Source organism: Schistocerca serialis, chromosome 7 (assembly GCF_023864345.2).
Source record: "Schistocerca serialis cubense isolate TAMUIC-IGC-003099 chromosome 7, iqSchSeri2.2, whole genome shotgun sequence".
In the NCBI taxonomy this organism is placed as follows: Eukaryota; Metazoa; Arthropoda; class Insecta; order Orthoptera; family Acrididae; genus Schistocerca; species Schistocerca serialis.
Genome location: NC_064644.1, coordinates 472,801,461 through 472,827,949, shown reverse-complemented (window position 1 = coordinate 472,827,949; position 26,489 = coordinate 472,801,461). Strand labels below are relative to the sequence as shown.

The 26,489-nt window shown below is 39.1% G+C and overlaps 1 protein-coding gene across 1 annotated transcript in view; it reads left to right on the top strand.

The window, feature by feature from the left end:
* The first annotated feature begins 5,844 nt into the window (after nt 1-5,844).
* Nucleotides 5,845-26,489, top strand: part of LOC126413153 (uncharacterized) — a 1,175,329-nt gene continuing 1,154,684 nt past the window's right edge. The window contains exons 1-2 of the mRNA XM_050083048.1: nt 5,845-5,849; nt 6,146-6,199. Coding sequence (XP_049939005.1) covers nt 5,845-5,849; nt 6,146-6,199 — 59 coding nt within the window. The remainder of the gene's footprint in view (nt 5,850-6,145; nt 6,200-26,489) is intronic.

The following is a 26,489-nucleotide window of genomic DNA, read 5'->3' as shown; positions in this document are numbered from 1 at the left end:
GGCCGGTGCTGGGTCAGGGATTGGTTTGGTTCCTGTTGACACTATTGGTAGGAGGGGCTTTACTTCTCTTGGTCTGCATCTCTATGGAATAGGGAAGTATATACTGGCTAGGTTGATAGCAATTTTTTTATGGGGGGACACCACAACTCATAGAAGCAGTTTTTTATGTTAAGCTCATTATCTACACATTCAATATTGAAACAAGGTGTATCTGAAAATGTTAAGCACAATACTTGTGAAGACAAAAAAAGTAACAGTAAATTTACTACATCAAAATATTAGAGGTTTAAAAAACAAAATTAATGAATTTCAGATCTGTTTAAATGAGCTACAGTCTACAAATCCTGTTGATGGTTCAAATGGCTCTGAACACTATGGGACTTAACTTCTGAGGTCATCAGTCACCTAGAACTTAGAACTACTTAAACCTAACTAACCTAAGGACATCACACAAATCCATGCCCGAGGCAGGATTCGAACCTGCGACCGTAGCAGTCGCGCGGTTCCAGACTGTAGCTTCTAGAACCACTCGGCCACCTCAGCCGGAAAAAATCCTGTTGATATTATTTGTATTTCTGAACATCATATAGGTAGTGAAATTGAAATTCTTAGCTTCAAAGTATTGTAGAAAAGAGATGAAGAAAGGAGGGGTTGCCACTTACAATAGAAAGGGTCATAATTATAAAAACATTGACATTCTTAAATAATGTAGTGATCAGCATTTTGAAGCATGTGTCACACAAGTACAAACACACAAAAGAAAACTAATTGTAGTCACAATATACAGGGCTCCAGCTGGTAATTTCAGCTATTCACTAAACTGCTTGATGCAGTATTAAATTTCTTAACTTCTAAAAATAATGAACTCATACTAAGTGGAGATTTTAATTTAAATTTTCTGGAGGATAGTCACTCAAGATCCATACTAAAGCCTCTTACCACTTCTTATAATCTCATTCCCTTAGTACAGTTTCCAATGAGGGTTATGGGTACCAGCAGCACTGCTACTGATAACATTTTCAGAGATACTACCACACTAGGAAATCATAGTATAAATCCAATATATAACGGCCTTTCAGATCATGATGCACAGTTGCTTACATTTAATACAGTGGGGTCTGATTCAGCTAATAGCAGGAAGTGGGAAACTACCGGTATATGAATAATAAATGAAACAGGAATTGAAGGTATAAAAAACTGTTTGAGGAATACAGACTGGAAACATGTATACAATTTACCGGGGATAAATGAAAAATATAACTGTTTCTTTAATATGGTCATAGGCCAAAAAAGTAATCAAAGCAAATAGATTAAATGTTTCAAAACCTTGGATTGCAAATGGAATAAAAGTACAAAACTAAAAGAAGACTGTACTTAATGTCAAGGGAAAACGATGACTACATAGCTAAATCACATTACAAATTTTATTGTAAAATTATAAACAGCGTAATCAGAACCTCAAAATATATTTATTTTGAAGAAAAAATAAATGCCTCTAATAACAAGATAAAAGCTATATGGAACACAGTAAAAAGTGAAACAGGAAAAACTAATCAGGCAAATGAGGAAATTATGTTAAATGTAATAATGAGTTGATTAGAGATACCTCCAAAATTGCAGACCATTTCAACAACTTTTTGCTTTCAGCAGCAGACAACTTAGGTTTGCATAGTTTCTCAGAAGACAGCTTAAAATATTTAAAAAATGCATTTCTGCAGAAGTTTGACAAAATTCAACTATATCCTACCTCACTGAAAGAGACTTATAATATTATTAGGTCTCTTAAAAACAAATGTTCCAATGGTTATGAAGAAATCAGCACTACAATAATTAAATGTTGCTCCTCAGAACTTTGTGACATACTGAGTTACCTATGCAATGAATCCCTTCACAGTGGTACTTTTGCAGATAGGCTTAAATATGCTATTGTCAAACCATCATGCAAAAAAGGAGACAAATCATCAGTGGAAAACTTCCATCCCATTTTATTATTAGCAATATTTTCAAAAGTGTTTGAAAGGGTTTTGTACAATAGACTTTATAAACACTTAGTACAGAAAAATATTCTCATTCACAATCAGTTTGGAATTTGGAAAGGATTGTCAACTGATCAAGCTGTATTCACGTTTACAGATGATATATTAAAATCAATAAATCAAAAGTTATTACCACTTTGAATATTCTGTGATCTGGTTAAAGTTTTTGATTGTGTTAAGCACGATATCCTTATACAAAAGTTACAATATTATGAGATAACGGGAGTAGCAGGCTCAAGGTTCTCATCCTATCTTTTTAATAGAAAACAGTGTGAGTTTGTATCAGGCTTAACACACAACAATAGTCATTCAAAATATGAAACCACCAGACAAGGGGTGCCCCAGGGCTCTATTTTGGGTCCCTTGTTGTTCCTAATACATATTATTGACCTTCCATATGCAGTGTCACAAAATGCAAATTTTGTCTTATTTGCAGATGATACAAGTATTGGTATCAAAAACAGTACCTGTGATGCCACTGAGCAATCAGCTAATGAAGTATTTGTAAGTATCAATGGGTGGTTCACAGCAAATGGACTGTAACTGAATTTTGACAAGACCCAGTACATACAGTTTAGTACCTCACAAAGAATACCTGACCCTATAAGTATAGTGTATTCAAACAATGAAATTAAAACTGCAGATAGTGTCAAATTTTTAGGGCTACAAATTGACCACAACCTAAATTGGAAAATTCACACTCTAGTCATAATGAAACACCTTAGTTCAGCCACATTTGCATTACGCATGATAGCAGAAATATGTGATTTAAAAATGAAGAAGTTAGTTTATTTGGCCTACTTCCATTCACTAACGAGTTATGTAATTATCTTTTGGGGAAACTCCTCTCACAAAGAGAACATGTTCAAAATTCAGAAACGAGTCATTAGAATTGTATCTAGTGTCAGTCCTAGATCTTCATGCAGAGACCTCTTTCAAAGCTTGGTATTCTAACTAATACTTCTCAGTACATATACTCATTGATGTCCTTTGTCATTTCCAACATGTCTCTTTTTACACAATATAGTGCAAAACATGATTATAATACTGGGACCAAAAACAGTCTGTATATGGACTATAAAAGCTTAACATTAATACGAAAAAGAGTCAGATACATGGGTACTCATATATTCAATAACTTACCAGAGCATATCGTTCTTGTAAGTGATAAAGATTGGTTTCAGAGTGAATTAAAGAACTTCCTGTTGGCCAACTCCTACTATTCTATAAATGAATATATTCACAAGGATTATAGCTTATAAGTCTGTCTGCATATCGTTCTTGTAAGTGATAAAGATTGGTTTCAGAGTGAATTAAAGAACTTCCTGTTGGCCAACTCCTACTACTCTATAAATGAATATATTCACAAGGATTATAGCTTATAAGTCTGTCTGCATTAGAATTGTACAATATCCATATCCATGTATCTGACAAAAAAAAAAACCACACAAAAAACACTTTGACTGTTTTTGAATCCCAGTGACTCCTCTCCAAGGAATCAATGGAAAATGATAAATGTAATGTAGTAATGTAATGTAAAGGGGTCAGCTTTATTTGTTGCCATTAAGTCTAATATGTTTCAATAATGAGTTGGTTTTTAAACTGTGTGTCCTAGAGAGTTTTCAGAGAAGGCATTGATAATGTTTCACAGTATGTCTTGCCGAGCCCATCACTAACAAAACTGTAATTATCCCAACTGATTGTTGGATGATTACAGAGAGGTTGGGGTACTTGCATACTGGATGAAATGAAGTTTTCTCTAAAATTTTTGATTGCATCAGGAGGTGAGTGTGGTGGTCAATAGAAGGACCCAGTTCTAATAACCAGCTGTGATACTGAGTCTTGCGCAAACAATCTGGCACGCAACTTCAATTTCTATTTCAGTAAATGTGACAAATCCATTCAAACAAATACGCCTCATTCAAAATATGTCAATTCTAGTGTTTTTGCATTGTGAAACGTGGTTATGCCTACAATTTAACTTCATCTGTAAGGATAATTTACCAACATTGTACGTACTGTGACTGTCTTTAACATGTGTTACAGTGCAGGCTAGAACAGGTTTTCGTACCATCAGGAATTGTCAGAGATCACTCCTTGAACAATGCTTATGTACTACACCACACTATTAACTAAAATGACTATACTACAATGGTATTTGGCCAAAATCAGAGCAGTCGACTAATGAATAACTTTGGATTTTCTCATATTTTGTTGTTGTCTTATTATAACATGCGTGTTATAAAGTATGCTGTTTCAAGAAGATGGTGCATTAAGATTTACCACAAGCATGATTTCTTAAAATTAAATTTTGGTTAATGACATAGTGGAGGTAAAAGCCTTCAGGAAACTCTAAGATGGAACTGTTGTTGATATTTGTATGTGTTTGCTGTGGTATGAAAAGTATGCTGTTTCAAGAAGACAATGCATTAACATTTGTCACAAGCGTGATTTGTTATAATTATATTTTGGGTAATGACATAGTGGAGTTAAAGGCCTTCAGCAAATCCTAAGATGGAACTGTTGTTGATATTTGTATGTGTTCACTGTGATATGAGGGTTAGAGATGTGGAGTTATGGAGTCAAAAGAAATGGGTTCGCATCCTGCTGTATTCAGTTTTTTTTTCATGTTCACGTTTGTAAAATATCCTGTGACTCTCTCGTTAATGTAGGTAATAGAAGTACATTCTGAAATAGCTGATATTATTTAAATAGAAGACCCCTCTCTCTCAAGAGTGAGTTTATTTCAGTTTGATTAATAATGATGATTAAATTGATATATCGCTGTTTTTTTAGAATACGAAGTAATCTGCAGGGGTATGGTTAGCTGGGCCATTGCTAGCTGAACACAAAAATTACGCCCCCACTGTGTTACCACCGCCGGTCTCTAGATACCCCACATACCCTTCACCTCTACCAACGTCATAACAATACTTTTAATCATTAAACTTAAGTCACTAGACGTTCTTATTTTCTGGGGTAGTCCTGAATTTTCATGCTTTGTCCTCAATCCGTTTAAACTTGATTCAGGACAACAAATGTTCCCAGGTTCTTATTTCTTGCCCTCAATATTTGAAATTTCACAAAAGAATTGAAATAGGAAGAATGTGCTGAACATTTTAAACTAGAACTCAACTGAATGTACTTGTACAACCAAAACAGGCTTCAGTTGCGGTCTGATTTGAAATTAAATTGTTCTGCTCTTTGCCACCTCTAAAAATTTTGGTCCCTTGGGCGGCCGTCTAGTCTTGCCTATTGGTAGAAAAGGGCCTGGTGATTAGGCAGGAACCTAGCAGTAAGGCTTAAAGTGCCGCGAGTGAAAATACCAGCAATTAATTTTTGCAAGTCGCAATCAGAGTTCGAATTCCAGACAATACATTAAATTCGGCGGTCGAGACAAATATCGTGTCACGTAGCGGGCGATTCTCGTCACGTGACCGATGCCTGATTTCAGCAGGACGCCAGTACTGATTTTTTTGCTCATATGAACTATACAAGTACCATGTACTCCACGCACTTCGGGCAGAGGATGCTGTTTACGCAAACTATGTTTTTGTAACAAGGTTTTGTGAGTAGAACCTGCACATTATTTGCACACAACATTCTAAGCCCATTATCTTGATAAATAATTATTCAGGCAATATATAATATATTCGCTATGCATCTATTTAATTTCGTGCAATGTTATTAGATATTTGGTTTAAATACAAGTAATCAACAATAAATCATAATAAGGTATGCCAAAGGCAGCGGACGTTCAAACGTTTTGAATAAGGGCGTTCAAAAGTAAGCAAAACAACGATTAAGGATGAAGTATTCGATTTTATTTGCGCAGGCAGATAGTTAAAGATTCGTAAATGCGTTAATTTAATTCGAATAATTAATTTAACCAGTGAATCGACTTTCTTTAGTGGACAAGCCACGGAGTTAAATTTTATCACAGTCTAACATAACACGTTAGACTGTGATTTTACCTTACTTGTGGCATAATCGCTGGTGTAATCATATGTAGTCGGCAGCTTATATCTTTGCTCACGCTGTTGTTGACAGTTCGTGTAAACAAAACGCGCTTTTGTTTCGTTTGAAAGAAATTAATTCTCAAAAATAAGACAGGCTAGGCTTGTGTCGTTTTCAACAAAATCACCCTTTCTGCTCAGTACTAGGTGAGTGTCTTTCAAATCATATGCCCTTTTTTACTGACTATACCGGTTTTAGGGGCGTCCACATACGTGATGTGAACCATGTGCCAAAAGAGCTTCTAAACGAAATTTATGAAAGAAATTATACATGACTGCCTGGTATTTTGTTTGGTAAAAACTCTTTATGTCAGACCATTAGCTCCTGCCACTGCTCGTGCCCATGTAAATGTTTACTTCGATATTAGCGTTGCAGTTGTGGCTTTAGACGGGCGAAAAATGAAGTAAATTTCTAACAGCGATTCCATAAACAACTTCTTCTCGTTTGGTATTTTTTCTGACCATGTCATGGAACCGTGCAAATGTGTGAAGGTGAAATCGTACTGAAAATACTTCATCAGATATTAGAAACAGTTGTCGTTTGTATTATAGGCTAAGTGGAATAGGGGCTGTATTAAAATCATTAAAATACAAGTAGTCTCTCTTCGGCTTGAGCTTACGTACATCATGTAATTCATCAGAAGTAATTTATTTATTCTATAATTGTACAGTGTTGTAGTGAAGATTGTCAGTGGTCAGAACATTCTCTTGCGACATTTGTACGTGACCGAACTGGTTTATAATTTTTCACTCTTCTTTTCGTTAAGAAAAACCATAAAGTGGTTAATTGATTCATGTACTTCAGGTTACAGGTAACGCACTAATTACCATATTTTGATGTTTTTGTATTCATGCTGCAACTGGATCACATTTTTTTCTCAGGAGCTCCAAAAATAATCTGGGTACACTATCAGTTGAGCAACAGTATTTGTTTTTTACCAGTGATTATTTTTTTATGGCTCATTGTGCCTTTAACAATTACAGCTGCACAGTATGAAATGGTCATTTAATGTGAAAGTTGGCTGTGGCAACACCTGTAGTTGATGTTCAATACATCATTTGTGTTTTTTCAAACAGTTATCTAAGTTTCATAGTCTGAAAGACAAATGTTGGTTCAGTATATTGGCACTTTGTTGATATTGTTTAGTTCTGCAAGATGTGGAACATTGCTGGAAATATTAGTTACTGGGTCAATATTGCGCATTTTATCACACATTCAAGCTGTTTAGTAGATATCCCATATATTTTTATCTGTGAAGTTTAAAGGGCTGTCTTGTTTGCAGTATTTCTTTTGTGAAATACTTGAGAATGAATGACTGAATTTAACAGATTTTCTGGTTTTGCTCTTCATTTAGTGGTCATTCCATCATACAGATATGGAAGAGGTATATAGGTCTGGATAAGCGGTTGATAGACGTAGTTGAAGTAAATAGCTCCTCTCTTTCAGATGCCAGGGTTTTGGGACCAAGGATAAATGAGAAGCTCTCAGAAAAAGCACCTTTTCGCTATGACTTGGAGAAGCTAAATGAAGTTATCTCTATGCTCATATTTTCATTGCTTGACAGTATATGAGATTATATTTTGGGGAATTATTAGGGAATAAAGAGATGACTCACCAAAAGCCAGAAGTGCTGTTTTGTGGACAGATATACAAACAAAAGGTACTGAACTTCGCTTTGCTATCTTTCCGAAGCATGCCTGTCTCCCAGTGTGTGTGTGTGTGTGTGTGTGTGTGTGTGTGTGTGTGTGTGTGTGTAACTCTCCATGCTTTATTATATTTTGGGGAATCTCATTTCACACACAAAGAATATTTTTGTTGAAAATCAAGCTACTGGACAGGTGTGGTATTAGTTCACAAAGTTGATGTTGATCTCTGTTAAGGATTTATACTCTGAAATTACGGAAAATATGTTCACTTTTGAGATTTGTGGTTGACAGCATGAATTTGCATAAAAAGACCAACAGCATCTGTTCAATAAATAGAATAAGGAGAAGTGATAGTGAATAGTCAAGTACTGTTAAAAATTTGGATAGTACTTGGAAATATACATGATAACAGCACTAAAGTCAAGGAAATTGAGTTATAGGGATGTACTTCTTCAAAATATGTAGTAGTAGACAATACTTTTTGTGTTTGAATGGTAAAGGTTTACTTAATTGTGTTAAGTGAAATGTAACTCACAAAGTTGAATTGAAAAATATATTTAAAAAACTGTTCATCTGAAGATGCTTCTGGCTTGTTTTCCAGGCTCAAGTTATTCTCATTAGGATGTCATTTAGTTTCCTACTATAGTGTGAATAGAACTGCTTGGGGGATAGTTAACACTTTGGAACTTAGTTCCTCCAATTGAAGCTGACGGAAATACATGCAGATTGTTTGCTGCTGACAATGTGCCACAGCAAATCTTCAGGTTGCCTACAGTTTCTGAGTAGCGTGGCGCACGTGCTAAATCACATTCTGAGCCCTTTGGCAGTCTGCCACTATGGCCTTAGTATGAACCAAGGCACAGCTGATAGATGATGTGGCAATACTATAGCATAACATGACAAATATATAACAGCAAGTAATTTCAGTCAGAGAATAGTAAGTCACGAACATCTTCTTCTTGTCTTCACCATGAAGAAAATTGAACAATAAAGTAAATTCTTGTTCCGTAACTTTGTTGTTATTGTTTTCATTTTTAGTTTAATTTATTACTTCCATATTCCAACTTTTTATATTATTGTTAACATTTAAATTTGAAAATTTGTGAATGTATTGTGGTGTATTCTGTATCTTGTGTCCATCTAAATAATAAATAAGAACAAATAAATGAAATCTGTGCACACAGTTTGTGGAGCAGTGGGAGTGTTTGATCACCTTACTGTCACTACACATGTTTTACTATCTGTCATTGACTTCTGCATGAGATGGTATCTGTAATTTCACGTTTTGAGACTTACCCAGTCTCTTCATTCATGCCTGCCAAACATACTCATAACCACAGTAGCAGTACAAACGTATGGCTGTAGTTTTGTGATACAGAAAACTGTTTTCATGAGAGTCAACCATTTGCGGCACCTAAACTTGGTGCTATTCTCCTCTTTGGTGTTGGTGAGGCACAGAAAAAGAAGGTATGTTAGAATTTAACTACTCATTGATGTTGAAATCACTCAAGATCTTTGTCTCCTTTTGCCCTCACAGCAAATGAGTCCTTTCCATCCTGATGTCTGAGTGCTCTGGCCCGCCTTTCTAGCCTTCCTTGACCTATTCCTCTTAAGAACATAACTAATATTTCTGCAAAGTAGGATAGCTTTAAATAAATGTCTATTTGTCATGTATAGTTGTGCTGGCATTTGAGCTTTCCTTGGGATTTTTCTGTTGTTGCAATATTTCCATATGGCTTATGGCATTCACCTCACTATTAACAATGAAGTTCATTTTACTAACATAAGAGCACACTGTCATACAGCTCCTTTAGGGAGAGTAAAGTGGACACTCACATTCGACCTACTGAGCAATGTCTTATTCAGTAGGAAACCAATGAAATTTCAGATTGAGGAATTTTGTTACATATTTATCCCATGTCTTTTGAACATCAGAACTCTGGAATTATTGCCAGATGATGCCAAAGTAAGTCATTTCTGAGACTGCAGGGTATACAGGGTGTTACAAAAAGGTACGGCCAAACTTTCAGGAAACATTCCTCACACACAAATAAAGAAAAGATGTTATGTGGACATGTGTCCGGAAACGCTTAATTTCCATGTTATAGCTCATTTTAGTTTCGTCAGTATGTTCTTCCACCTGCGCTCAATGGAGCACGTTATTATGATTTCATACGGGATACTCCACCTGTGCTGCTAGAACATGTGCCTTTACAAGTACGACACAACATGTGGTTCATGCACGATGGAGCTCCTGCACATTTCAGTCGAAGTGTTTGTACGCTTCTCAACAACAGATTCGGTGACCGATGGATTGGTAGAGGCGGACCAATTCCATGGCCTTCACGCCCTCCTGACCTCAACCCTCTTGACTTTCATTTATGGGGGCATTTGAAAGCTCTCGTCTACATAACCCCGGTACCAAATGTAGAGACTCTTCGTGCTCGTATTGTGGACGGCTGTGATACAATACGCCATTCTCCAGGGCTGCATCAGCGCATCAGGGATTCGATGCTACGGAGGGTGGATGCATGTACCCTCGCTAACGGAGGACATTTTGAACATTTCCTGTAACAAAGTGTTTGAAGTCACGCTGGTACGTTCTGTTGCTGTGTGTTTCCATTCCATGATTAATGTGATTTGAAGAGAAGTAATAAAACGAGCTCTAACATGGAAATTAAGCGTTTCCGGACACATGTCCACATAACGTATTTTCTTTCTTTGTGTGTGAGGAATGTTTCCTGAAAGTTTGGCCGTACCTTTTTGTAACACCCTGTATATGGAAGTGGTTATTCAGTACTGCTACAAAGATACTTTTGCTGTCATATATACAGGGTGATTCAAAAAGAATACCACAACTTTAAAAATGTGTATTTAATGAAAGAAACGTAATATAACCTTCTGTTATACATCATTACAAAGAGTAGTTAAAAAGGTTTTTTTTTCACTCAAAAACAAGTTCAGAGATGTTCAATATGGCCCCCTCCAGACACTCGAGCAATATCAACCCGATACTCCAACTCGTTCCACACTCTCTGTAGCATATCAGGCGTAACAGTTTGGATAGCTGCTGCTATTTCTCGTTTCAAATCATCAATGGTGGCTGGGAGAGGTGGCCGAAACACCGTATCCTTAACAGACCCCCATAAGAAAAAATCACAGGGGGTAAGATCAGGGCTTCTTGGAGGCCAGTGATGAAGTGCTCTGTCACGGGCTGCCTGGCGGCCTATCCATCGCCTCGGGTAGTTGACGTTCAGGTAGTTACGGACAGATAAGTGCCAATGTGGTGGCGCTCCATCCTGCTGAAATATGAATTGTTGTGCTTCTTGTTCAAGCTGAGGGAACAGCCAATTCTCTAACATCTCCAGAGAGTGTGGAACGAGTTGGAGTATCGGGTTGATATTGCTCGAGTGTCTGGAGGGGGCCATATTGAACATCTCTGAACTTGTTTTTGAGTGAAAAAAAAACCTTTTTAAATACTCTTTGTAATGATGCATAACAGAAGGTTATATTATGTTTCTTTCATTAAATACGCATTTTTAAAGTTGTGGTATTCTTTTTGAATCACCCTGTATATTAGCAACTTGAGATTTAGTCTCCACAGCAGATTTTTTTTTAAACAAGGTAGAAACCCAGTAATAACAGATTGAAGTGCAGAATAGACATTATGCGTATAATATCATTGGTATCATTTTCTTAGAAATTACATGAACTTCCTAACGATCTGATCAGTCTTTATAGTGTTTTATAACAATCTGGGATGGAAAATGGCTCCATTCCTTCAACAAAGGATGTATAGATGGCATAATATTCTCCTTCACATACAAGGCAAGCCAAATTATTATTCTTGGACCTTATAAGCTGTATGAAGACGGTTCTAGTAGAATACCATCCATAAAAACAAATACTTGAAGAGATGGATTGTTGCTGGCTTTTCACACCTGCTTATGAGAGAGAAGGCTTGCATGTTCCCAGTCTTATGTAGTTAGTGAGTGACGTACATGTTTCATTGATCATTGGCACAATTTCTATTTAAATCATATGAACTGTGTCAGTTTGTGAGCTACGTGTACATGGTTGCACGATGGCCATTTACACTGCAATAAATAAAACTGTGGCTGATATTTATTAAAATGAAAATATTACTTTGTAACATGGATATCCATGTTATCAAGTGAAACATAGATTTAACAACAAAGTATGATGGCGTGCTGAAAAGTAATGCCTACGAATTTTTTATGTTTTTTAAATAAAAGAAATGTTACTAATGTCATACATCTTTATTCTTCATTTCTGCATATTTGCAACTCTCAGTCGCTAGAGGTCTCCGAATTTGGTCGTGTAATATGGCGGTGTGTAATGTAACAATGTTGGCGGTTGAGAAGCAGCGTGCTGTAATCGAGTGTTGAATCCGAAGAGTTCTCTCCCACATGGAGCACCGGCTCCTTCAGCCTGACAATTCCAGACGACACACAAACACTGCGACACCTGCAACAATCCGACACCTTTGGTTCACTATCATCGATCACACACCAAGCAGTTGCCACTAGGCCCCATCCGATTTTCATGTGTTACCAACACTTATAGAACACGTCCGAGAACTTCGCCTGATGGTGATGAAACGGTGGAAGCAGAGTTGAGATTGCCACTGCGTCAGCATTCTACAGTGACCGAATCAACAAAGTAGTCTGTGGTAGGGAGAAATATGTTCGTTGGCAGGGTGACCACGCGTGGAAATAAATATGTACACATGAAGAATGGGCGTGTAGCTGCTAATAAAGTTTGGTTTATTTAAAAAATTTTAAGAGGTTTCACTCAGAAAAAAAATCGGAAGCATTACTTTTCAGCATGTCCTCGTAAATGTATTTTTCTGCTTGTTACACAAGCTACATTTATTTGACTGAATATTCGTCCGTGGACTAGGAGTTGCCCAGAAGAAAATGGGTTCATGAGAAGAGGAACTCTGCCTTATGCAAGACACCTTTTTGCTATTTTGTTTTACCCCCCATGTTTCAGCACATTTTATGCTATCTTCAGTGGGTTCTTTTTTATTTTTGAACTTAGGCCTACATAATACCGTTCGACATTTATTTTGGTAGCTATTCTGCTACACAATGTACCACTTCTCATGGTTTTTGATATTGTGGTGCTTTATTATATGTTGTTGGCGAAGTGAATAGGCAGATTTCGTGACGTAAGGTCACTGGACACTGCACTTCCTCCGATTTTTCAAAACATCATATTTTTTTTTTTTTTTTTGCAATAGTATTATACACATATACATTATACAATCTAATTTGTATACAACTGCAAGGAAGAAGAAGACAAAGCACACATCCAGGTGGCAACTAGAATGGGTCAGGAACATTGGAAGTTTCCTCCTAAGTAATGAGTTACAGTAAATTATACTCTAAGACAACGTCCGTCAATAGTAATTGAAATACAGTTGTAGTAGAATAATAGTTCGTTTCGCAGATTACAGTGAGTTATTAGATGGAATGTTACCAGAGAACAAAATCCAAGCGAATGTTCAGAATTTGCACAACGTTGCCTCAAAGATAGTGCTACAGTTGGAAACAGATTTATATTTAATACCAACTGTATAAAAATTGTACAGAGTTAACTATCGTTATTTTTGTAGTCTGGCATAGGAAATAGGTAAAATAAATCTGCAGAGAGCGAGCATCAGACTTGTTGAATAAATGACTGTGTTAAATTTTTCCATAACACACAACAAAGAAACTAATTGCAACCTTGTTTTCCAGATGAATTTTTACTTCGAGCTCTGCCATTCCACATTCCCACGTATTGCAGCAAAAGATATATAAGAGTTAGTTGCGATTAATTCAGTGATTTTAAATTTTTGGAGATGACACAACCATGGCGGCATTTAATGCACTGACTCTTATGTTTCCCTGACTTTGGGGACACGAATGTTTCAGTTTCCCATATCTCTCTGCGTATGAAAAAAATTACGTACTGCGAATTTTGGCGTGGAAATAGGCACTTACTACAATGTAAATTTAATTCTCATTGTACCTTCACAAAGGGAGGAATAGAGCATGCAGCTATTTCGATTCCTGACATTAATAACTTTATACGTAATTCGTGCTCTCATTTGACTTGGCGTGTTCCCATTTTTCAAAAACAGGAGAAATGTGTTTATGAAAAGAGGGGGGGGGGGGGGCGGTTTCAGAAAGTAGCTGTGAAACTCATTTTTCGTCTTTAACTAATCCTTTAACATCAGGAGTAAGTTTTCGGCGATATTTACCGGTTTTTTATTCGGTGCTCCGCACTATCCTGACTGCTACAAATAAGACGACACGACCTGTATTAGGGAATTCCGGCGGGCTGGTGTTCACAAGTGTCCGTACCACGGACGGATGTTCCAGCCTTTGCGAAACAGCAGTAGCGTACATTAAGCTCAATTAACCAGCGCACTCGAGTTCATGTCCCCACTCCACGATGAATCTTACTTTGTTGTGCTGCTTCGTGTTTCATACTACACATACAGTAACGAAAATTAAAAAAGCAATTTCCTGAACTGAAGGACAAATCAGAAAACAGTACTTATGAAGTAATAACTGAATGTAAGTCTTAACTGAAAAGCTATTATCGACCTGCAGAAACTGTGGACTGCGAACGTCATCACTTCCAGGGAGACAGTCGGATATTGGCGAAAGATCTATTAAAAAATCGTAGAATGTTTTTGTTAAATGTAAAGGATCAGTCTGATGTTGGAACTGAAGTGGGCGAATGGAAAGTAGAAATATTATGTTTCGCATTTAAAATATGTATTCACACCTGAACAAGCTATCTACCATATTTTTGACCACCACACGCACAAATGGGAGATACTGAAGAACGATTAAGAGTAATTGTAGCGAATAAAGCACGATCTCCTGGCGGAATATTATATTTGGCACAGAATACACTGCTGAAGTACATCATTTCCTAATTCATATTACACGAGAAATCTGTGGCGCAGCGAATAGTTGTTCGTGACTGCAATAATAGGATAGCCTAATTTGTTTACAAAATGAGTAAACGATTGGGCGCATAGAATTACACATCAATGTTGCTAGCGGACTTTGGAACATACTGTGAACTGTAACATTATGACGTTCCTGGAGGGTAGAAAAAGTTCTTTCAAAAAATCTAACCGGTCGAAAAAAAAAAACCGCTCGTGCGAAACACCTTTCGCTTTATATTCGGTATCTTGCAAATGGTAGATGGTGGTGGAAAGGTACATTATTTCTTCTAGCTTTCTGGATTTCCGAAAGGCGTTCAACACTATATCACAACACCGACCAGCAACCAAGACACGATCGTACTGAGTATCCTCATAGATGTGCAATTGGTTCAATGCATTGTTCGCTAATAGGACACAACGGCGAATGTTCAACAAAAAAGAAGAGCTGAATCTTCTCAAAAGGAGTGCGTCCACTAGCAAGTAACTTCTGCAGTCAACTGCTGCAAGCGCGTGCTTGTATTTAGAACAAGAACTTGCGCAAATTTACTTCTGCAGCAAGTGGACAGCTGCAATGGAACTTAACACCCAGCAATACAGTGGTTGAAATTAGTATAAAGGCACGTGGTTATGTGTGGAAAAAACATGTTAATTTACATATTTGGTATTGTACGCATCTTCTACTTACGGTTTACAACTAAGCAATACAAAATACGTACTCATTATCATTGGTATATAAAAAATTTAAAGAAACAAGACAACCTTAGGGGGTGGAAATTGATATAAAGGCACTTAGGAACTGTTGTCACACTAACCTAACGTATACACGGAATATACAACAACTGTGACCTAGTATTCTGACGCCCCTCTATTGTTCTTAATAACTGCGAAAATCCTCTTGGGCATTGATTTTTTAAAGGGCCGTGATCTCTTCTTCCGAGAGCGAGCTTCATTCCACTCGGCCGGCCGCTGTGGACGAGCGGTTCTAAGCGCGTCAATCCGGAGCCGCGCTGCTGCTACGGTCGCAGGTTCGAATCCTGCCTCGGGCATGGATGTGTATGATGTCTTTAGGTTAGTTAGGTTTAAGTAGTTCTAAGTCTAGGGGACTGATGACCTCAGATGTTAAGTCCCATAGTGCTTAGAGCCATTTGAACCATTCCACTCGAATTGCAGTCTTCAGCTCGGCCACAGTCTCAAACTGTCGTCCATCGCGATAAACAGGTCGTTCTACGATAGCCTATACATTCTCGGTGGGGTTTAAATCCGGACTTATCGATGGCCAGTTCAGAAGTGGTATTCCTTTATCCTGAAAGCACGATTTTGTCTTGGCAGACCTATGAATCCTGGCATTATCGTGTTAGAATAGTAAATTATCATCGTGAAATTCCTCAACACATAAGAACCAATTTAGTTTCCATCGTTCGTGTATAATCATCGGACTTCATTTTGGGGTGCAGTCATGGTATGTTCGACGTGACTTTAGCACAATATGCTGCTCAGATCATAACGCTGCCAGTGCCAAAGTTTCCACGAATACTCTTACGAACGTGTTCTCCTGTACGGATACCGTGCCAGTAATACTGAAAACCATGTGACCCACCCAGATTAATCTTCTCATCACTGAAAATTACGTTATTCCATTGTACGGTCCATGACGTATGTTCTTCCCCAAACGTCAGTCGAGCCTCCTTATGCGCTTTGTTTAAAGGTGACGTATGGAGCCGTTTCTTAAACGCCAAATTTCGAATGGAGCCGTGTCTTGAATACGGTACCAGATTCGCCTCTTGAGCCAGGATATGTTTAACGCGTGTGAAAGTGGCTGATAACTGCAAATCATTCACGATTTGATAGGAACAAACGCCGTTAACTTTTGCTTTACGCAGAATCAAACGCATATCTGATGCTGACAATTTTCTTGTCCAGTCATTTTGCCATTTTTGCCATACTGTGCATCCAGTCGGACAAAATTATCTGTAACACAACTGGAACGCCGTAATTTCGTAGCAGTTTGGCTACTAGACAGGCCCTTTTCTTTGTACGCCGTAATACTTGCGTGCTCTAAGTCCTATAGAAGCTGTCCACACGATGTTATCACAATAATACACTCTTAGCATACACGCCTCCAAACTGTAACTGTAGCGAGCTGTTGATACCCACCACTGTGCACGTCATCTAGGGGACCTACCGTTGCATCAACTTCTCTCCCTTCCCCGCCTTTTTTCAATTTTCAAGTACTCGACCTAAATTCTAATGGTGAAACCAGAATGTATCGTGTCTTGCTTTGTTGCCAACTGTACGGGGAAAATGCGTGCAATACAAAATGCGTAAACAGACAGGTTTGTCCACAAATAACCACATACCAATTTCCACCTCTGAAACCTGTAGATTTAATGAAAAATATATTTTATTGCACCAAGATTTTTTCCCCATTCTATTCAAGGAGAATGACTCGTTACATGCCTCTGTCCGAACTGTTATTATTTTATATTCACAATTCTTGTCGGAATGATTGTAACGACTAAAGAATATTCGTGGAGCGCTGTCTAAAAACATGTTCTGACAGTAGTAGAAGCGCCAAAGAAACTGATACAGGCATGTGTATTCAAATAAACGTAAACAGGCAGACTGCGGCGCTGCGGTCGGCAACGCCTATATAAGACTACAGGTGTGTGTGGCGCAGTTGTAAGATCCGTTACTGCTGCTGCAATGGCAGGTTTTCAGGTAGTGAGTATGAACGTGGTGTTAGTCGGCGCACGAGCGATGGGACACAGCATCTCCGAGGTAGCGATGAAGTGGGGATTTTCCTGTCCGCCCATTTCACGAGTGTACCTTGAATATCAGGAAACCGATAAAACATCAAATCTCCGACATCGCTGCGGCCGGAAAAAGATCCTGCAAGAACGGGACCAAAGACGACTGAAGAGAATCGTTGAACGTGACAGAAATGCAAGCCTTCCGCAAATTGCTGCAGATTTCAATGCTGGGCCATCAACAAGTGTCAGCGTGCGAACCATTCAACGAAACATCACCGATATGGGCTTTCGGAACCGAAGGCCCACTCGTGTGCCCATAAGGACTGCACGACACAAAGTTTTACGGCTCGCCTGGGCCCGTCAACACCGATATTGGACTGATCGGACGAGCCTTGTTTCAAATTGTATCGAGCTGAGGACGTGTGCGGGTATGGAGACAGCCTCATGAATCCATGGACCCCGTATATCACTAGGGGACTGTTCAAGCTGGTGGAGGCTCTGTAATTGTGTAGCGCGTGTGCAGTTGGGGTGATATGGGACCCCTATACACCTAGATACGACTCTGAGGGGCCGGCCGCGTAACCGAGTGGTTCTAGGAGCTTCAGTCCGGAACCACGCGGCTGCTACGGTCGCACGTTCGAATCCTGCCTCGGGCATGGATGTGTGTGGTGTCCTTAGGTTAGTTAGGTTTAAGTAGTTCTAACAAGGGAACCTCCCCATCGCACCCCCCTCAGATTTAGTTATAAGTTGGCACAGTGGATAGGCCTTGAAAAACTGAACACAGATCAATCGAGAAAATAGGAATAAGTTGTGTGGAACTATGAAAAAAATGTGCAAAATATACAAACTGAGTAGTCCAAGGGCAAGATAGACAACATTGAGGACCGTATGAGTACAGGAACGCCGTGGTCCCGTGGTTAGAGTGAGCAGCTGCGGAACGAGGGGTCCTAGGTTCAAGCCTTCCCTCTGGTGAAAATTTTAATATTTTTATTTTCGCGAAGTTATGATCTGTCCGTTCGTTCATTGACGTCTCTGTTCACTGTAATAAGTTCAGTGTCTGTGTTTTGCGACCGCACAGCAAAACCGTGCGATTAGTAGACGATAGTACGTGCCTCTCCAATGGGAACCGAAAACATTTGATAGCAAGGTCATAGGCCAACCGATTCCTCGACAGGAAAACACGTCTGATATATTCTATACGACACTGGTGGCGGCATGTGCATCACATGACAGGAATATGTTGTCGACCCACCTAGCTCGCACACTTGGCGAATGGGTAAAAAGATTCTTCTACCTTGCCTGATTTAGGTTTTCTTGTGTATGTGACAAGCACTCCCAAAAAGTGATGAAAACATAAGTGTTTGTCAGGTAATAATTGTCTGAAAATAAAAAATTAAACTCAAGGGAAGACTTGAACCAAGGACCTCTCGCTCCGCAGCTACTCACGCTAACCACAGGACCACGGCGCTCCTGAGCTCATACTGTTGTTGAAGTTGCCTATCTTGCCATGGACTACTCAGTGTGTATATTTTGCTTATTTTTTTCATAGTTCCACACAACTTCTTCCTGTTTTCTCGATTGATCTGTGTTCAGTTTTTCAAGGCCTATCCACTGTGCCAGCTTATAACCAAATCTGAGGGGGGTGCGATGGGGAGGTTCCCTTGTAAGTATAGGGGACTGATGACCTCAGATGTTAAGGCCTATAGTGTTCAGAGCCATTTTGAACGACTCTGACAGGTGACAAGAACGTAAGCATACTGTCTGATTACCTGCATCCATTCATGTTCATTGTGCTTCCCAACGGACTTGGGCAGTTCCAGCAGGACAACGCGTCACACCGCACGTCCAGAATTACTACGAAGTGTCTCCAGGAACGCTCTTCTGAGTTTAAACACTTCCTCTGGCCACCAAAATCCCCAGACATGAATATTATTGAGCATATCTGGGATGCCTTGCAACGTGCTGTTCAGAAGAGGTCTCCACTCCCTCACTCTCTTACGGATTTATGGACAGCCCTGCGGGGTTCATGCTGTCAGTTCCCTCCAAGCACTACTTCAGACGTTAGTCGAGTTCATGCCACATCGCGTTGCGGAACTTCTGTGTGCTTGCGGGAGCCCTACGTGATGTAAGGCAGGTGTATCAGTTTCTTTGGCTCTTCAATGTATAAAGCGTTGCGCTGATATGAGAATTCGTAGATAGACTATGGGGAATGTATACGCCACACCAGGTGTGGTTACTATGGTGGAGAAAGCAAAATATGCACGTGGTGAATGTATTGCCCACAACATGACACGTGGCGGGTATGCCCCCGTTCCATTGCATTTCGAACAGCATGAAACCTTGGATTTTTTGTGAGGGTTCAGTTTTCTGTCGTCTTAAGGTGACATTAAGTTAATATCCTTTGCGAACTCGCAGCTGCGACAGACAAGTCTTTTAAGGGTCAAAGTTGCCGTAATTTAGTAAAATCACGCGATTCACGTGGCTCAGAAACTATTCGAAGTAAATTCTCAAAAAAGATTAAAAAGAAAGGTAATATTGTATAGTTTGAGATGGTATTAATGCGATATTTTTAGAATTTAAATTTAATCTTAATTTTCTTTACTTATTATATTTTTGCAGAAAATCACTGTTTTAAATCGAAAAAAAATTATGCCATGTTGCTCAGCAATTGATTTAAAAAAATATTAGTAAACTTTTAATGGTATGGTCAGTGGAGAGCTGTAGGAAACAAAAATGTAAACAGTAACAGCGGCAGCACCCCATGAATCGTGATAAGGCCGTTCTCGATCGCCTGCTGTTTATGTTTCATTGCAGCCCATCTCAACCAAAGTATAGCGTGAATTTAAATATTTTTATGTAGTTATTTTTCAAGGACAATGGCTCCATAAAACTTAAAACAGAAACCAGTGTAGAGTAAAAGGAGGTTCAAGCGTATGTAGGTATAAGTTTATAATCTTAATGAAAATCGTGTTTATGCTTAATAGTGAATAAAAGTGTTTTGAAAATTGTAATAATTATTGTCTTGTTATTATTATATACAACTATCCAAGGAACATACAATAAAAGCATCCATCAACAACAGACATTCAACTCCAAAATGACTCACAGTTCACCGAAATCCGATATGTTTGTTGAGCGACAGGGGAGACAAAATATCCCGCTGGGAAAACAACACAAACTGTACCGAATTTTAACTCGAAAACTTATAAACATGTCAGAGACAACTTTATGAAAGTTCATTTTTTGCAGTAGCCTGCACGTGTGAAAATTATTAATCATAAAAAAATGACGTTAAATTTTCTCGTTTTTGGCCCGATTTGAAATGGAATAGTTTGTATGAGGGTGTTGTAATGCGCTTCACAAGTTCCTAGAGAAATTTCATTAGAAAGGTCTGCGTACACGGAACGAATGCTGATAGGAGGGAGTCGACAGTGATAGTAAGGCCGCATTTGAGAACGGAGTCCCCACGCAGCGAACTGCGTAGAAGGGGGACGTTGCCGGGTTATATGGAGGACGATAAGGAACGACTCGAAGACAAACAAACAAGCCTGTGGCATGTCTGAAGGTAGGAACTCCTGGAGAACGAGTTAGAGGCTCCAACATTCCTGTGGGGATGAATAGTATAGCACGTGAGAATGAAAATAATTTACAGAAATACGTATTGTTTTAGCATATTGTTTTGTGCCACTAGGATGAGTGTAATAAAACTTCCATCACTTTGGTTTTTTTTTTCCTTTTCGAAGAAATAAGCTTAAAAAGTAGTTCAATTTCACTGACAGACCAAAGACCACTCACTTCTGTTTTGACGTTTTTCGCAGATTTTGTTCGTCAGCTTCAGGACCTGGACAATAATTTAGAAATTAGCAGGAACTGAGAAACTACATACACAACATAAATGAGTAGAAGCTTCTTCCGAGAGAAATGTGAGCTATTGTGAAACTGATTTTCGAACTTGCGATTGTAGGTGTGCGTGCTTATTGCACCTAATGTAGGCCAACAGGAAAGTCAAAATCTCGTGCAATGTATAAATTAACACACTGGTACTTTGAGAGAAATGGTTATTCAGTAGAATTAACAGAATATTTATATGTAAAATATTCATGTAAAATGTCCAAATCGCAATTATTTTCAATCAGTTACAAGCATCGTTACAGATTGTCATCAGGTGTTGCTTCAACAAAAAGAAAACACAATATCGAGCAAATAAGTAAAACGAAATTTAAAATACCTCATTCAAAACTTTAGTGTTCAAGATGAATATAAAAATATGTATTTAGGATAGAAGACATTCCTTCAGGATTATTTATATCCTGAGGAGAACCAACCACAACAGAAGTGTCCAACCTGGCATTCAGAATGAATGTGACATTGGAGTTAGCCTCAGGATTCAGAAAGAACGTAATAATTACAATAGCAAAGAAGGCAGGTCTGAATGTTATTGAATCTATTTAATAAGTTATTGTTGCAACGTACTGAAATGAATTACCTACGGAATGATGGAACGACTGTTAGCAACGGACCTCAGGCAGACCAGTTATGGTTGCAGAGAAATGTAGACAGTACACAGAAGCGGACAGCAGTATTCGAATCTACGGCTAAGAGGGATTAAAATGTTGAATTAATCGACACAGAAGGGACAATTATTTATTATTTCATGATTCCTCTTGATGCGTTTCCAAGTGTTTCAAACGCATTCACAATATACGAATTATAAGAATATGTGCGTATTATTCAACATGTGTTTTCCCATAATAACGTTACGTTACTGTATGACACAACTACTCAAATGCGTTCTATGATACAGCGGCAAACGCACTAAACATTGGAAATGTTGGCGTTTGTATCTTCAGAACTGCTCATTCGTACATGCTGTCACACAGTACGCAAGTGGCCACACTCCAGATGGGACGGAAAGGAAAAGAGACGACCGCAGAGGAGAGAACAGTCATCTTACATATGTGTACACAAAATAAGACATATAAAGAAATTTGAGAAGCTGTACACAGAAATCCGACCACTGGTTTTGTATCATCCAACGCTATAAGTCGAGGACTGAATCAGCCTAGGAAGATGCTCCGCTAAAACTTACTTCTAGAGATAAAAGACAAGTGCTGAAAATGGTGAAGGAAAATCCTGAAATAACAGCAACCGAAATTAGAGTACATCTGGAAGAACGTATTGGGAAGGTGGTTCCTGAAAGAAGAGTTCATAGGGTTGCTAATGAGTACATCTCCAGAACAGCACTGGACTCGCATTCGGAAGGACGACGGTTCAATCCCGCGTCCGGCCATCCTGATTTAGGTTTTCCGTGATTTCCCTAAATCACTCAGGGCAAATGCCGGGATGGTTCCTCTGAAAGGGCACGGCCGACTTCCTTCCCCATCCTTCCCTAATCCGATGAGACCGATGACCACGCTGTCTGGTCTCCTTCCCCAAACCAACCAACCAACCAACCAGAACAGCAAGAAGAAAACCGCATGTAAGCAAAATAAATAAGAACAAGTGTTTGGTACACTGAGGTGACAAAAGTCGTGACATAGTGGTACGCACATATACACACGTCGCTAGTATCGCGTACTCAAGACATGAAAGGGCAGTACGTTCGCGGAGCCGTCGTTTGTACTCAGATGACCAATGTGAAGAGGTTTCCGACGTGATTATGGCCGCACGACTGGAATTAATAAGACTTTGAAAGCGGAATGGTAGTTAGAGTTGGATGCATGGGATATTCCATTTCGGAAATCGTTAAGCAATTCAGTATTCCGAGATCCACAATGTCAAGAGTCTGCCGAGAATACCAAATTTCAGGCATTACCTCTTACCGCGGACAACGCAGTGGCCGACGACCTTCGCTTAATGACCGAGAGCAGTGACGTTTTCGTAGAGATGTCAGTTTTAACAGACAAGCAACACTTCGTGAAATAACTGCAGAAACCAATATGGGACATACGACGAACGCATCCGTTATGAGGCTGCTTCGAAATTTGCCGATAATGGGCTGTGACAGCAGACAGACGAAAGGCGCGAGTGCCTTTGCTAACAAGACGACATCGCCTGTAGAGGCGCACCTGAGCTCTTAACGGTATCGGTTGCACCCTTGTTGACTGGGAAACCGTGACAAGGTCAGATGAGTCCCCATTTCAGTTGGTAAGAGCTGATGGTAAGGTTCCAGTGTGGTGCAGAACCAAGGAAGCCATGGACCGAAGTTGTCAACAAGTCACTGTGAAATGTGTGGTGTGGGCTGCGTTTACATGGAATGAAATGGATCCCCCGGTCCAACTTAACCGACCATTGACCACTGTTTATGTTAGGCTACTTGGAGACCATTTGCAGCCGTTCCTGGCTTCATGTTCCCCAACAACGATGGAATTTTTATGTATGGCAGTGTGGCATTTGACTGAGTAACAATTGTTCGCGACTGTTTTGAAGAACATTATGAGCAATTCGAGGGAATGATTTAGCCATCCAGATCGCCCGACGTTACCCCATCGAACATTTATAGGACATCATCTAGAATTCAGTCCGTGCAGAAAATCCTGCACCGGCGAGACATCTCAATTATGGGCGGCTTGAGAGACAGCATGGCTCAATATTTTTAATATTTTTACAGGAGACTTTCAACGACTTGTTGAATCCGTGCCACATCGTGTTGCTGCATGACACGTGGCAGGTGGTGGTCTGACACGGTAAGGAGGCATCCCGTGGCTTTTGGCATCTCAGTGTATTTGTTTGCTAGTGAGTATGCAACGAAGGAAAATGAGTTCTGGGATCATACGTCAGATGAAAACAAGTTCAATGCATACCGAAGTGATGGGTGAAAAAGGTGTTGAGATCGAAAAATAATGAGCGTAATCTTAAAAGCTGTGATCAAACATTGAGGCCGCAGAGTAATGGTGTTGAGATGTATGGCGTGAAGACGCGTGGGTGAGCTAGCTTTTATTAATGATAACGTGAACACGCACGTTTATAAGAATATATTGCAAGACCGTCTGCACAGAAGCGCTCAGACACTAAAACCTGGAAATAATTTTTATTTCTAACAAGACAACAATCCTAAGCAAATCGGTAGCTCTGAAGTTGTTAGGTTATGTATCATCTACAAGACCCCACATATACTCAAAACACCACTTCGATCACCTGACTTGAACTCAATCGAGAACATATTTCAAGAATTGGAAGATAGGATGAGGAAGCACCGCGTCACAACTAAAACAGAACTGAAATACATTATCCTGGAGGACTGGAATAAGGTTGGTTCAGTCGCAACCAGAAAGCACCATCGCGTTTGGCAGCAATTATTCATAGGAAAGGCATAATAACCTAGAACTAGAGTGGTATGTTTTGTTTATTTGAATATTTATGTCCAACATTTGGGAAAACATTTTTCAGTTTTCATTGCGAAAATGTATTTATGTTTGATTTAAGCAAATACATGTGACAGTAAAAATGAAATAAAGGTGTGTTAAAAACGTAGAAGAGATTTATTTATTTTATTTAGTATGTTTTAGTAGTTAAATGTTCTCTTTTTAGTAGCATGCAGTTGATATTTGAATACTTCTCTCCACCTGTGTATACGTTACGATTTATTTTAGAAAATGTGTTGAAGAAAGGCAGACCCACGTTTATAGCACTTATAGTTTTAGGGGGAAAAAAAATTGACATTGCCGCGAAAGGAAACGGTCCTAGGTTCTAGCACCGGTGCAGCACATATTTTTAATCTGCGGGAAGTTTCAAACCAGTGCACACACCACTGCAAAGTGAACATTCATTCTGGTTGTGAGGGATAAAATGCAGGGACTGTCAGGTCATTTGTAACTTGTATAGAAACCAGACTACAGCAATGAGAACACGAAAGCGAGAAAGTAATTAAGAGAGGAGTGAGACAGGATTGTAGCCTGTCCTCCGTGTTATTCTGTTTGTACTTTGATCAAGTTGTAAAAGAGTTTTAGAAGAAGTTGGGAAAAGAAGTTACAGATGAAGCAGAAGAAATAAACTTTCAGATTTGACGATGACATTGTGTCAGAGTCGGAGAAGGACTTGCAGAATGGATATTATGCTGAAAAGAAGTTGGAAGATGAAATCAATAAAATTAAAACAAGGGCGGTGGTATATAATCTAATTAAATCAGGTGACGTCGAAGGTATTAGATCTATTTTTAGTGTCTCATTTCCTAGCTAATTCTGTCATAATCGCCACATTTGATTTAACTGGATTCCAGAACACTTGTTTACTTTTGTTGATATAAATCGTATAATACTCGTTTTCCTGGTGACAATATATTCCTTAAAAGGGAACCTCCCCCTCGCACGCACCTCAGATTTAGTTATAAGTCGGCACAGTGGATAGGCCTTGAAAAACTGAACACAGATCAATCGAGAAAACAGGAAGAAGTTGTATGGAACTATGAAAAAAATTAGCAAAATATACAAGCTGAGTAGTTCATTTGCAAGATAGGCAACATCAAGGATAATGTGAGTACAGGAGCGCCGTGGTCCCGTGGTTAGCGTAAGCAGCTGCGGAACGAGAGGTCCATGGTTCAAGTCTTCCCTCGAGTGAAAAGTTTAATTTTTTATTTTCAGACGATTATCAAAGTTCAGGCACTCACACCTAATCAACTTCGCTCTCCAAAATTCCAGGACATGTTGAGATTTGCTTGGACATATGCAGGATTTGACGGTCTACACACGAAAAAATTTGAAATCGTTAAAAACATATGTTTTGACAGAGCACAGGGAAAACTGTGCGACTGTGAAATTGTTGCATTCATTTGTTGCAGTTTATGTGACAAACTCTTATGTTTTCATCACTTTTTTGGGAGTGATTGTCACATCCACAAGAAAACCTAAATCGGGCAAGGTAGAAGAATCTTTTTACCTATTCGCCAAGTGTACAAGTTAGGTGGGTCGACAACATATTCCTGTCATGTGACGCACATGCCGTCACCAGTGTCGTATAGTATATATCAGACGTGTTTTCCTGTGGAGGAATCGGTTGAGCTATGACCTTGCGATCGAATGTTTTCGGTTCCCATTGGAGAGGCACGTCCTTTCGTCTACTAATCGCACGG